At 42.0% G+C, this 14,143-nt stretch overlaps 1 protein-coding gene across 2 annotated transcripts in view; it reads right to left on the reverse strand.

The window, feature by feature from the left end:
- Positions 1 to 1,080: 1,080 nt before the first annotated feature.
- The window catches only part of IL6ST (interleukin 6 signal transducer), a 154,569-nt gene continuing 141,506 nt past the window's right edge, over positions 1,081 to 14,143 (reverse strand). For both annotated transcript variants that reach the window (XM_030193145.1, XM_030193144.1), the window contains 2 exons: positions 6,596 to 6,677; positions 1,081 to 1,851 (listed from right to left, as the gene is read on the reverse strand). In XM_030193145.1, the coding sequence (XP_030049005.1) occupies positions 1,105 to 1,851; positions 6,596 to 6,677 (829 nt within the window). In that variant the 3' untranslated portion in view covers positions 1,081 to 1,104. The remainder of the gene's footprint in view (positions 1,852 to 6,595; positions 6,678 to 14,143) is intronic.

Here is a 14,143-nt window from a genome sequence, read left to right on the forward strand (position 1 = left end):
TCTCCTAAGCATACCTATGACAATATGCAAACTTGTTTGAAGCATCACACCAATGCATATGATGAATGAATGCAGTATGAAAGCTGAATAGCAGGTTCAATGAATGAAGTTTTTCAAAATGCTGAATGTGTGTATCCTACATTTCTTTTATTCCAAAACACAATAAAATGTAATAAATAAAACATTACTAGGTATCTCCTTTTTATCTTAAAGAAAGAAAGAGAGACAGATAAACTGATATGCTGAGAAACTTATCAAGTACTGATGATTTAGAATGTCTAAATTTCCAGCTTTCTAAAACTTTAACCAGCAAAATACGTAAACTAAGTCTAAAATCAAAACAAACATTACAGTTAATACATGTGGTTAGTAATAGTTTTGAATGATGTAGTGGGTGAACTAAAAAAAACCTTGCCTACGTTTTAAGTGTGGCTACTGAAAAAAGTATTCAATGTTTATAAAAAAGGAACTGGCAAATGGGAGAACACATTGCATCCCCCAGGAACTTGTCCAAACCTTTTTTAAACCCAGATATGCTAACTGCTGTTGCCAGAGGATGTCAGTGTATCTGAGTTTTCAAAAGGTTTGGACAAGTTCCTGGAGGAAAGGTCCATAGTCTGTTATTGAGATGGACAAGGGGGAAGCCATGGATTGTAAAATTAATGTGTGAAGCAATGGAAAATTGATGTACAAGCTTTTCAATAAATGATTTTGAATGATGGGACAGTGTACCTATGATATATACTGTATGTTGAAGATCTTGAGCGCTGGGATTGAGTTTACACTAATCGGGTTTGTGCCAGGTACTTGTGACCTGAATTGGCCACTGGTCTGACCCAGTATGGCTATTCTTATAGTCTTAAGAAATGTTACTAAGGCAGCACGGAGCAGTCTGGATCTTAAGAACAAGGCCAGCTTGTAGTGTTCCTAAAGGACAACACAATGGCTTTAAGCTGAAACCATTTGTTAAGTCACGCTGTCAATATGGCAGAAGACTTCAATACTGCTACATTGGACGTGAGGATATGTTTACTGAACTTTCTCTTTCAGGTAAGAGAAAATAAATCCTACACATTGATAAGTGTAACATAGGCCAAACTTCCTTTACTGGGGCATGTAGCCTCCTTGCCTGACAGTCTGAGGCAAGTAACATTTTGGCTCCTCATTGGCTGCTGCATTTAGAACGGTAGATTCAAGTTTCATACCCACATGTCCCTCGGGGTTTGTATGTACAATGTCTCTTTCAGACACTTCCAGCTGATTTTCCACTGGCCAAACCCCACTGAACTGGAAGCTCTGGTCTGATGCTTGCAACTGATTTAGTTTAACAAGATCTTCCTCATTTATGGGGTGCAGGTCTTGTCTTGGATGTTCTACGTCTAATTCACCTGCAATTGTTTCAGCCTGACTACAGTTTTGTTTGAAATACTGATTGCTTTGCACAGCACTGTCTCCTCCTGGTAAGCTCTCCGGTGCTGGCGACTCCTCAGGTCTTTCTTCAGAGTCCAGCAGTGGTTGAGTAGACTCTGATCTTGCGAATGTCTGTGCTGCAGGAGGCTGCTGATCTCTGTAGCCACTGAGCACCACTGTTGAATACTGGACGGTGCTGGATGTGGTCTGTGCAGATTCACTTTCATCACTGTCAGAGACACTTTGTCGGGGAGAAGACATGCATGAAGACCCTCCTATGCCACTGCTGTGTCCCTCTGAAGTACTCTTTTCTTTTTTAAGAGGATCCAAGGCTTTAATATCCTGTTCTGAAAATGATTTCTTGTCATCTGCTGTTATCTCAACAACACTGACATCAGGAAAGCTACCTTCTGGGTATGGCTGATTTTTTGAATTAAAGTTCTGCAGAAAAATAAAGGAAAATAAATCAGTATCAGTAAATAAAGAAGGCATATATGAAGCACTTTATTTTTTAAACAATTATGATGGCAAATTGTAAAAAGGGTCAATTATATGCACACAATAATATCTAACAATAGACCCTGACAAATTTTTATTGAATTTAGGAGCCAGTCACAGACCTTTTTAGCAAAGCTTCTCTCCCTCCACCCCACCAACGGTTCTCATTAGGTTTAAGATAAATTCCAAAACAAGGTCTGTCAGCTGAAGACTTCCTCTGAAGCGACCAGAACTCCATTTTACCAAGCTTGTCAGACAGCAGAAACGTTCATGAGCCACCGATACCAGCACCCCATGCATGCTTATTTGACTGTGGCTCAAGGATGCTGTCGCCAAATGCAGACCTCGATAGTTCTGTCCACCTTTGGAGGAGGTCCTCAGCTGGTAGTGCTTGGCGATCTCCACCAAATACAGTAAGGGTCAAGGTCAATGTTAGACATGATAGGGCCCAAGTCAGAAAATAAAGGAGGGGACCCCCCCAGATGCCCTCTCCTCCCTGCCTCCCCTCTGATCTCCCCACCTGCCAGTACTATTCCACCAACATACCTCCCCCCCCCAAAAAAAATACACAAGGGATCACAAATTAGAAATAAAAATGCGTAGACAAAAACTGAACTGGGAACCCCCAAGAAGTTAACCAGCATGTACTACAACACTGGAGAAATAAAAAGGAAAATGAATTTTTCTAGTGAACACAATACAAGATCCTCCTCTCATTCATCTCCCTCAGCCTCTCCCAAATGGTTCAATCATTCCCAGCATCTTCCTCCTTTCACCCTTCTAGCTCAGCATCTGCTCCCTCTGTTTCCCCCCCCACCCCTGTAGCCTACCTCCCTGTCCCTTCCCCCCTCAAAGCATGTCTCTTTTCTTTTCCCTCCTGCCCCCTCCCCCGTGGTCCACCACTTCCATTGTCCAGCATTGTTCCCATACCCTTCTGCCCCTAGATCCAACATTTCCCTCTTTCTTCCCTTCCCTTCCCACCCCCGATGGGTCCAACATCTCTATCCTTCCCATGCAGCATCTCTCCAACTGTCCCCTCCATTGCCATGTCCAAACACCTTTTTTTCTCTTCCTCTTTTGCCTCTCCCCCACATGTAGCATTTTTCTCTCTTTTGCCCTTCTTCCACACATGCAGCACCTCTCCCTCTCTTGCCCCTCTCCCTCACATGCAGCACTTCTCCCTCTCTTGCCCCCTCCGTGCAGCATCTTCCCTTCCTCCCCATGTCCAACAAATCTCCTTCTCTTCCCTTCTCCCTCCCATTGTCCAGCCTTTCCCTTCTCAGTCTAGATCTCCTCTCTCTCCCTCCTGTTGTCCAGCCTTTCCCTTCCGTTCTCGGTCTAGATCTTCCCCCCTCCCCTAGTCGTCTACCTTAACGAGCTTCTCTCTTTAACAGGGCAGTGATTCCTATACGCTGCCTGTGGCTGACCCCCGAAGCCTTCCTTCTACCATGTTCCACCCAGACAGAAATAGGAAATTGTGTCAGCACAGAGAAGGCTTGTGGGTCAGCCGCAGGCAGCGTGTAGAAATCGTTGCCAGCGACCCTTTAAAGAAAGCAGCTCATTAAGGGACGGAGAGAGGGGGATGCAGGACTGCAGAAGCACAGCTTGTTTTCCTCATGTCAGCTGTGAGTTGTGCATTGCTGCTGGGTGGTCCTGGGACCACCCGTGGCTATGCCCCTGTAATCTGCAACACTAGCCTTAAAAAAAAAAATTGTTTTGCCATAAGTGTGTTTAGGCAATGCTATTGTTTTAATATTTGCTATATTTTTTGTTCCATATTTTAGTGAATTTTTTGACATTGCTTTATAAAGGCAACACAGGCTTGTATGTGTTTTTAGAAAATAAGCCTGTAGAATGACCCCCAGTAGTGCTCAAATTTACACCTGTATGCATACTTGCTATTTTATAAAATATGTATGAACGTTGAAATTCTGTTCAAACTTCACCAAAACTATATTCTTGGACATTTCTATATACAGTGAGTGTGTGTGTGTATAAGTGCACCCTGACCAATGTATTTATTTGGCTTTCCAAATTTTTTAAAGAATTCTTTTCCACATGTAAAACACGTCTTTTTCACACAAAAATGCTTTGTAAAATTACCTCCTAAATGTTGTCAAAACAGTTTTATACAAGTAGATCACTTTTGAAAGGGACAATTGGAGGAAGGAGACATGGATTTGATTAATTTTCCAAATAGCCTAGATGCTTTTAAGTTTTTGGAGGTGTCAAGATTTAATTTCTAAAAGAGTTATATTGTTAATTGCTTTGCAATGTGGCAAGCAAAAGATAGTCACACTGAAAACTCCTTTTCCTAAGCAGCATTTACTTTTCTGTGGACAAAGATACTCTCAGATGTTGCCAAACCAACTCAAGGTTAAGGTTTTGGTTGCGGGAGCCACATTTTACATAATGTACTGAGTCTTTTCTTATTGATAAGCCACTTGTTCAAAATCAGGATGAGTAAGGTTTCTAGTATTTTGATTTGCAGTTGGAGATGAAGAGAATAATGTTCTAGAAGTATTGATATGATCCTGTGACTTGTTCTTTTCTTGTTTTCCTTTATTATGGATCTTGCAGTTTGAAGTTTGCCTCTTCTTGTTATGGGTTTGATGCATGTGGAGGGAGATTTTCGATATTTATTTATTTGTTGCATTTGTATCCCACATTTTCCCATGGTATTGCATGAAAGTTCATAAGTGACAGAGTAAGTTAAGCAGTCGAGTATAGAGAGTTCATAAATTTACATAGTATTTGTCAGATACTGATATGATGTCTAAATTTGACCAAAAATTAAATGGGAAACGTGACCATTTTTGAACTGGCAAAATGTCTTCTTTGTTTTTGACCATTTTCGAAAAAAACCCATTCAAGTGAAAAACCCATACAATCAAGCCATTGCAATGCAGGAGCAGCCAGCAAACTTAGTAAACTGGCCACACAAATGTTCCAGCAGAACAATGGTGCACCCTACGGAGCACTGCAGTGGACTTCACCTAAAAGCTCCCAGGTACACACATCTCACCATTGCTCCCTCCAAAACCCACAAAACACCTACTGTACACCACTATAATAGCCCTTATGGCTGCAGGCGTCACCTGTATGTGGGTACAGTAGGTTTTTGGTGGGTTTTGGAGGGATCACACTTTCCACCACAAGCGTAACAAGAGTGGATTATTTGCCTGGGTCCCCTTCTCCACAGTGAGCTCTTTGAGCAGGGACTGTCTTTCTTCTATGTTTGTGCAGCGCTGCGTACGCCTTGTAGCGCTATAGAAATGCTAAATAGTAGTAGTAGTAGTGCACTGCACTGACCACTAGGCTACCCAAGAGACCTGCTTGCAGCTCTAATAGGACTGGCTATAACATCTGAGGCTGTCATAGAGGCTGGTATGCACGGTTTCTTTCATATCTTTGAGGGGTGGGAGGGGGGTCATTCCTTCATTCCTCCAGTGGTCATCTGGTCATTTCTTTGTGACTTATTGGTTCCAAAAACAGTTCTAGCTCAAAACACCTTAGTTTTAACCCTGGACGTTTTTTTGTTTTGTTCCATTATGGCTGAAAAACGTCCAAGTCTTAGGAATGTCCCAGTCTCACTCTTAGCAGACAAAGGGTGGAAGTAAAACGAAATCCAAATGACCAGCCCAAACAGGAGAGTACGAGCTTCAAAACAAGTTTATTAGGACCCAACATGGTCCGTGTTTCGGCAACAAGCCTTTCTCAGGGGTCGGGAAGCATAAACCTTCAGCACAACGCCACTTTGGATTCAGCGTTCCCCCACCTGTGCTTTTCCAGCACCTCCACGGTTTTTGGGCATTGTGCTGAAGGTTTATGCTTTCTGTCCCCTGAGAAAGGCTTGTTGCTGAAACATGGACCATGTTGGGTCCTAATAAATTTGTTTTGAAGCTCTTACTCTCCTGTTTGGGCTGGTCATTTGGATTTTGTTTTACTTCCACCCTTTGTCTGCTTTGCTTGAGTTCCTGTGGAAGACATGGACCCCCCCCTTCTGTTTCCAATCTTACCCTTAAACATGCCCCCGGACATACCTCCTTGAGATTTGGATGCACTGCAAACAGCATAGAAAAAAGTCTGGAAACTGGGTTTCAAAAATATTGATTTGGACATTTCAAATCTCCATCTGCCAGTTTATGCCACTTTTAAAATGTTTTTTCCTGTAGCAAATGAGCTCTATAATGTATTTTGTTTTGAAATTGAAATGTCCTGATTTTCTTTAATGTTTTATTTAGTAATACTGTTAAATTGAAATTTTAAAAAATGAATGATAAAAGGGACATCTGTAAGGAAAGGTTTGAGTGCTATAATATTTGTAACTTTCACTGAACAGAAATGAGGATTAATGTAGCTCTTGCTAGCAAATTGGACATTACACATTTTTCACACATATAGCATGGCATACAAATGTGATGTTTTCACAAAGTTAATTTTGTTGTGTCCTCTTAGTTTTCTGTAAAAAATGTGTTTACATAGATATCTACACAAACACACATATATAGTGCAAACATGTAAAACTGATCAAAATTCTCACACATTACAGGTGAATGCCTATGTTTATACCTCTGGAGCTGTACCCTAAATTTGTCTCCGTACTCAATACAGAATGATTATTGTACTTTTGGATATTTTTGCACAGATTGCACAGCATTTCTTCTAATGCAGAAAGATTTCTTACCCGAGTTGGAATTTGCGGTGACCACTGTCCTATGTTGCTTTTTGAAGGGTCTGGTACATTAGGCCAAATATACTTTTTAATTCTGTAGAAGAAAAGAATATATGTTTATGGATATCTAATTGGAGTAATGTGGTCAAGGCAAAATTAGAAGCACATCACAAGCAATAAAGGTATATTTTCTAGTAATGTTCACAGTTATGGCTGACCAGAGTTCTAGGTGGACTAGGTGTTTGCCTAGGGCAGCACAATTTGAAGAGTTGCACCAGCGTGACAGTCATGGTCATGAAACAGTGTTAATGTGGCTGGCACAGAGCCTTCACTATTCATGATTAAGGCTCCATGCTGGCTGCAGGCCTAGATGGACTTGGCAGAGTTGGCACAGGAGCATCGATAACAGTGAGTGGGAAGAGTTGAGACAGACCTAGCAAGGGAAGTGGGGAGATGCTGGAAAACAGGTAGTGGGAGGTGGGGTTTGAGAAAGGAAGAGCAGATGTTGAACACCTGGGAATATTGTTAGACCATGAATAGTAGGGCCTTGAGCAGCACCTGGGGGAGACATGCATGGCTCATTATTAGAAGAAAGCTCCAGTATTTTCTTTGCTTGCAGTGTACTACGTTTTCTTGCTGTCTACCATACCAGGCACAAGAGGTTTTTGGATCTGTCACAAGGTGGCATTATTTGGAGAGGAGATTTTTTTTTTTTAAATTCCATGTGAGGGTCAACTTCTCATCAAAAGAATCCATTTATTTTTGTGTTGCTCTTTTGAAGACCATGACTATACAATACAATAAGGGAACTTCTATTCCGCTATTTCTCTATTGGCTTAGTGCAGATTACAAAAGATTCTTAAAAAAGGAAAAGCTTCCCTGATTATACATTAATAAAAAATTATCAGAGATATATTAAACAAAGGTCTTAATATATTATCCTGCCTTTGTGTTTATGTATTGATGTTTGTTTTTAGTTATGCATGCATTTTTTATTCACTGCATTGGATGGTCTTGGCCAGTATTATAAGCCATAGGGCTCTGTTACTAAGGTGCGCTAGTGTTTTTAGCGCGTGCACAAAATTAGCGAGGTGCCCATTGGAATATTGTGGGCTCCTACACAGCGCACGCTAAAAGAACTAACGTGCCTCTAGCGCAGCTTAGTAAACGGGGCTCACAAATATTTTAAAGCAAATAAAAATGTTAACATCCTATGCAGAATTAACCAATGAATCTTAGGGTTCTCTAGAGGGGGCTGGGATATATGCCAAATTAATTGCAGTGCAGGGCAAGGGTTTGTTGGGGAGCAGAAGGATCTTTTTGGCTATGATGGCTATTTTGCGTCATATATGCATTGGAATTCCTAGTTGAACATGTTTTTGGAGAACATTGGTGAATTTGGGTTGAACAGTAGAAGGATGGACTGCTTTTCTGCATTCTGGTGGGCTGCTTTGTATATGGTGGCAGTGGATTTAACCATGTGTTTGACCTTTAAGGCTTCACACAGCATTGGGTCATGGCATCTTAGTAAACATCTGCAACAATGTGTTGTCATTTAGCAAAAGATGCCAGGTGTTAGTTTCAGCTAGGAGCAGAGCATTTTCATGCTATGGTCCTTTCAATTGTGGAATAAGCTTCCATGTGAACTTCATTTGTTACAGGACCTTTTTCATTTTTTTTAAATTAGAATTTGCAGTAAGTATTTATACAAGAAATACAAAAAAGAGACTAAATCCAAAAGCAATAATTCCAACAGAATAGAAAACAGTAAATATAATCATAATCAAGTTTAAAGTCCACATCTAGGGAGAGAGGAAATGAGTAATTACTTCAAATACAGAAAAACAAATATATCATGAAACTTGAGGTAAACCCCCCCCCCCCCCCCAACAACACACTATTTGAAAGCCTTATCAAAATCACATGAACCCTATTTTAATTATTCCCTTGACTTTCATCTAATAACTATCCTTCCAGATGTGAGGGATCAAAAACAAAAATCTCTTCTCCTGATGTTGTACCACATATCTACAGGGAAAACACAAGAAAAAAGTTGCACCCAAGGCCAAAACCCTAGGTTTCAAACTAAGAAATACTTTCTTTCGCTGCTGAGTAGAGTGCGTAACATCTGGGAAGAGCTATACCCACCAAACTGCACATTCCTAAATTTAAAGTACAATTTCAAAATTTTTAATTTATCCTTTTCAGGCAAAAAGGTCACTAATAAAGTAGCATGTGAAGGAATTATGGGGTCCTTTTACCAAGCTACAGTAAAAAGTGGCCCACGGTATTGTGGGTGTGTGTTTTTGGTGTACGCGTTGGGTCATTTTTTTTTTTTTTACTGCAGATGGGAAAAATGACTTTTTATATAGGGCAGTAAATAGTCATGCCCTAAAAATAAAAGTTGCATGCGGTTATTTACTGCCCGAGCCTTTACTGCTACCCACTGATCTAGCAGTAGGGGCTGAAGAGCGGGTTACAGCAAGATATTAGACACAATTCGCCTAGGATGACACAATTTGGCAAAAGAAAAAAGATTTCCAATTATATATAATTATTTGTTAATCATATATCTATTAAACAGTAAAGTTTTAAGATTCTTTTTAAGCAAGCCATAACTGGATAAAAATCTCCAACTTGGTGGTAAAAATTCCCAGAATGTAGCCGCCTGGTATGCAAATAAACCTGATACAAATTTCTTGGAAGTGATATCTCAAGGACTTGAAAAAGTAAATAAGAGCTGCTTGTGAGTATCATAACATTGTCCTGTTAGAGAACAATGCACTACAGAAATCATATATTGTGGTACTATACCTTGGGTTACCTTCCACAAAAGGCATCCTAATTTGAAAATGATCCTCACAGGAATATTAAGCAAATGAAGCTTAATAAAATAATCCATAATTTTAACTGACAGGGCCAGTGCTAGGGCTTATGGTGCTCCCTGTGGCTCATCAGTTGGAACTCCCTACCCATCCAGCATCTTCTATCTCTTTTCTCCTCCCAACCAACCTCCACCCATCCCCTCCCAGGGGCAGCAGAATGCATTTTTGTTTGGGGGCATCCAAGCTCTTCCCCTAGTTTCACCTTCAGTTACCAAGCTCCCACACCAACTTACATTTATTCAATTTTTTGTAAATTACATACATCTTAATTCTAACAGAGTGCTATAGTTAGGCACCATCTGTGCACATATGTTATAGAATACTAACATTTACACCCATACAATGTGCACGTATGTAACTGCTAAAGCACTATTCTATAATTTACACACATCTATAGAATTGCCCCCATAGAGTGTACTTAGTCATTTAGATGGAGCATTCCCATATCAACCAATAAACTTGAAGGAACAGGCACAGAGCAGAAGTACAATTACAAAAACATTCTGTTCAAACTCTGGTGTCACATGAATGAGAGAAACAAACTCCTCCACTACTGAGAACTAACACAAAACCTTGCAAATAGACACTCAAACTGCACTAATCCTAAAGTTAGCACTGCAAATATCCTAACACCAGAATACCTTCAATTGAAAATAGAACACCCAAACATAGAATGTACATGTTAAAATAATCCTTCTCTGTGATTAGAAAGGAACACACACCATAACCTAGTTAAAAGGAAAGAGAGAGAGAGAGAGAGAGAGAGAGAGAGACTACAGATTAGAAACAAATAGCTAAACAAAAATGAAATTGAAAACCCAGAAACCAGATTATGAGCAGTGGAAAAACTGAGAAAAGAGAAACAGAAATGAATTTCCCTTTTGCACCAAAATAAATCAAAACAAATCCACATTTTCAAAGCTGACATCTCATTTCTCTAAATAGTGAGAATCAAGTTTTCTTCTACCTTTGTTGTTTGACCATTTTGTTTTTCCACTTGTGTTGGTCATGGTCTGTCCTTACCTACATCCTCTTGTTGGTGCTCTCCCAAGTCCTTTTTTCACAATCCATCTTTTTTCTGTAATCCTATATCTACCTCTGACTCGAATCCTTGTGTCTCAGTTTTTTCTTCCATTTTCTCATCTGCTTTTTTTTTTTTGTTTACAGGTAGCTACATTTTATTCCTCTCCTCCCCCATCTTAAACCTCTGTCATTACACTACATACCAGCTTTTTACTTCTTGCACTTACCTCCCTAGTCCTCCCATTCCTACCTCTGTCTTTATTCTTTCCTGTCTCCTATATTCAGTATTTCACTCACTTTCAAGTTGCCCATTCCACTTTCTGTATTCATTGCCTCCCCAGCTTATATTCTCTATCTCTCAACCCCTTCCAACCTCAGCTTCTTCCCTACCACTCATCCCCTCTCCAGCTTCAGTCCCTTTATGTCTTATCCCTTATTCAGGCTCCCACTTCTCCCTTTAACTTTCTTTATTTCCACCCTTTCTCTCCTCTTTCAAAGATCTGTCCCCTTCCTTTGTCCTTCACCTTCTTCACAACTCTGTCTCTTTTGCCCTTTTCCCTATTATCATTTGCCCCTGCTTCTTCTCCCATACTTCTTTCTCTATCCACCTACCTCCTTCTCCAATGTTTATTTACTCTATCTTTCCTCTACCTTAACCCCCACTACCCATCCCTCTGCACCTCCATCTTCACCTTTTTCCGAATATACCCTTGCTTCTCCCCATCCCCCACACAGTATCTGCCTTCTCTTCCATCTTCCAGACTCTGCAACAGCTCTCAACCCCAACTGCTCAGACCCTTCTCATAAAAAATAAACAATAAATATTCCCAATTCAGTCTGATAGCTCTGATCTCTCCTCTCTTTCCCACCTCTAACATCAGTCCCTTCTTGCATCTGCCCCCAGCATCAGACCATTTCTATCACTATTTCCACCTCATCCCCAGCCACCTTCTCCTAGCACCTAAATCAGGGACATTGCCAAGCCTCAGCCCCATTATCCCATCTGCTCCTAGTTCCAGGGCAGGTGGGGACTTGGGGCTGTGGCTGGCGCCTGAACTAGCAGCAAAGAGGGCTGCGACTGGGAGCTGCCGGTAAGCATGGCTTGTGGCACCCTTCAGAAGTCTGCACCATCCTGCCATGCTTACTGTGTTGCGCCGGCCCTGTTATCTAATTTCTTAAGCGAGAAAATTAAACAAACAGCAACATTCTGGATAGTCTGGATTTTCTTCACAAGTATTTTGGCAATAATCCAGTTTGCTAAGAATCATAGACTGTAACACCAGTCAAAATAATTTTACTGGCAAATATTTAAGAATAGCCTGTAATCTTCTCATAGTATAGAAAGAACTTTTAATTAGTGACTTAATCTGTGGTTCCATGGTAAGTTTATTATCCAGGATGATACCTAAACTTTTAATAGACTGGTCTAAAATGAAACATTCCCCATCTATTATCAGATTTGATGTCAAATCCTGATTTTGTAGTTCCTGTAACCCTACCACCTCTTCCCTTTCAGGCTTATTTTCGAAAGAGAAGGGCGCCCATCTTCCGACACAAATCGGGAGATAGGCGTCCTTCTCTCAGGATTGCCCAAATCGGCATAATCGAAAGCCGATTTTGGGCGCCCTCAACTGCTTTCCGTCAGCGGGGATGACCAAAGTTCATGGGTGTTGTGTGTGTGTTTGTCGGCAGCGTAGCGAAGGCGGGACTGGGACATGCCTAACACATGGGCATCCTTGGCCGATAATGGAAAAAAGAAGGGCGTCCCTGACGAGCACTTGGCCGACTTTACTTGGTCCATTTTTTCTTGCGACCAAGCCTCAAAAAGGTGCCCAAACTGACCAGATGACCACCAGAGGGAATTGGGGATGACCTCCCCTTACTCCCCCAGTGGTCACCAATCCCCTCCCAACCTAAAAACAAAACAAACAAAAAAAAAACTTAACATTTTTTTGCCAGCCTCAAATGTTATACCCAGCTCCATGTCAGCAGTATGCAGGTCCATGGAGCAGTTTTAGTGGGTGCAGTGCCAGGGGCGTAGCTACGGGTGGGCCTGGCTGGGCCCAGGCCTACCCAATTTCAGCCCAGGCCCGCCAGTGCCAGCCCCAGCTCCCATTGCCGGCCACTGCTGCTTGTCCTGTTGAGCAGCAGGGCCGGCGCTACAAAACGAAGAAGCGCTAACGGCGCTAAGGACGAAAAATGTTAAAAAAAAAAAAAAAAAAAAAAGCGCGGCACCAGCAGGCACTGTCGAGGCAGCCTTGAGCAATTGGCTGCTGGCTCGTCAGGCTTCCTCCCGTCTCCTACGTCCATGTAGGAGTACGGGAGGAGCCTGCGAGCCAGCAGCCAATGCCTCAAGGCTGCCTAGACAGTGACTGCCGGTGCCGCGCTTTTTTTTTTTTTTTAAAAACATTTTCGTCCTTAGCGCCGTTAGGCGCTTCGTTCTTTTTGTAGCGCCGGCCCTGCTGGCTCAACAGGAAAAGCAGCAGTGGCCGGCAATGGGGCTGGCGCTTGGCAAGTGCAGGGCGGGCCTCGTCGAAGAAAAAGAGGGAAAACATGGAAGGATGGGAGAAAAAGAGGGAAAACAGATGGAAGGAGTGGCAGAGAATGAGGGAAAACATGGAAGGATGGGTGAGAAAAGAGGGAAAACATGGAAGGATGGGGAGAAAGAGGGGAAACATGGAAGTGATTGGGGAAGAAAGAGGGAAAACAGATGGAAGGATGGCAGAGAATGAAGGAAAACAGGAAGAGAGGATGGGGAGTAAAAGAGGGAAAACAGATGGAATGATGGCATAGAATGAATGAAAACATGGAAGGATTGGGAGAAAGAGGGAAAACATGGAAGGATTGGGAGAAAAGAGGGAAAACAGGGGAAGGATGGCAGAGAATGAAGGAAAACATGGAAGGATGGGGAGAAAAAAGAGGGAAAACAGATGGAGGATGGCAGAGAAAAATGAAGGAAAAACATGGAAGGAGGGAGAAAAGGGAAACATGGAAGGATGGGGAAAACAGAGGTGAAAACAGAATGAGGATGGCAGAGAATGAGGGGAAAACATGGAAGGATGGCAGAGAAAGAGGGGAAAAACATGGAAGGATGGCAGAGAAAGAGGGAAAACATGGAAGGATGGGGAGAAAGAGGGAAAATTGATGGAAGGATTGGGAGAGAGATAGAAAACAGATGGAAGGATGGCAGAGAAAGAGGGGAAAACAGACTGGAAGGATGGGGAGAGAAAAGAGGGAAAAGGATGGATGGGAGAGAGGACACTGGATGGAAGGATGGGAGAGAAAGGGGAGAGACTGGAAGGATGCAGAGAGAAAGGGGAGAGACTGGAAGGATGTGGAGAGAGAAGGGACACTGAACAGAAAAGGGTAGAGTGATACAGAGACACTGGTTAGAAAGAGGGAGAGAGAGACATAGATGGAAGGATCAGGAGAGAGGGTAGATGGATGGAAGGATGGGAGAGAAAGAGGGAAAATGGAAGGATGGGGAGAGAAAGAGGGAAGATGCTGGATGGAAGGGTAGGGAGAAAGAGGTGACACTGGATGGAAGGATGCAGAAAGAAAGAGGGGAGACTATTGGAAGGATGGGGAGAGAGAGGGGAGACTGGAAGGATGGGGAGAGAAAGAAGAGAGTGCTGGATGGAAAAGGAGAGTA

Source organism: Microcaecilia unicolor, chromosome 2 (genome assembly GCF_901765095.1).
Source record: "Microcaecilia unicolor chromosome 2, aMicUni1.1, whole genome shotgun sequence".
NCBI classification, from domain to species: Eukaryota; Metazoa; Chordata; class Amphibia; order Gymnophiona; family Siphonopidae; genus Microcaecilia; species Microcaecilia unicolor.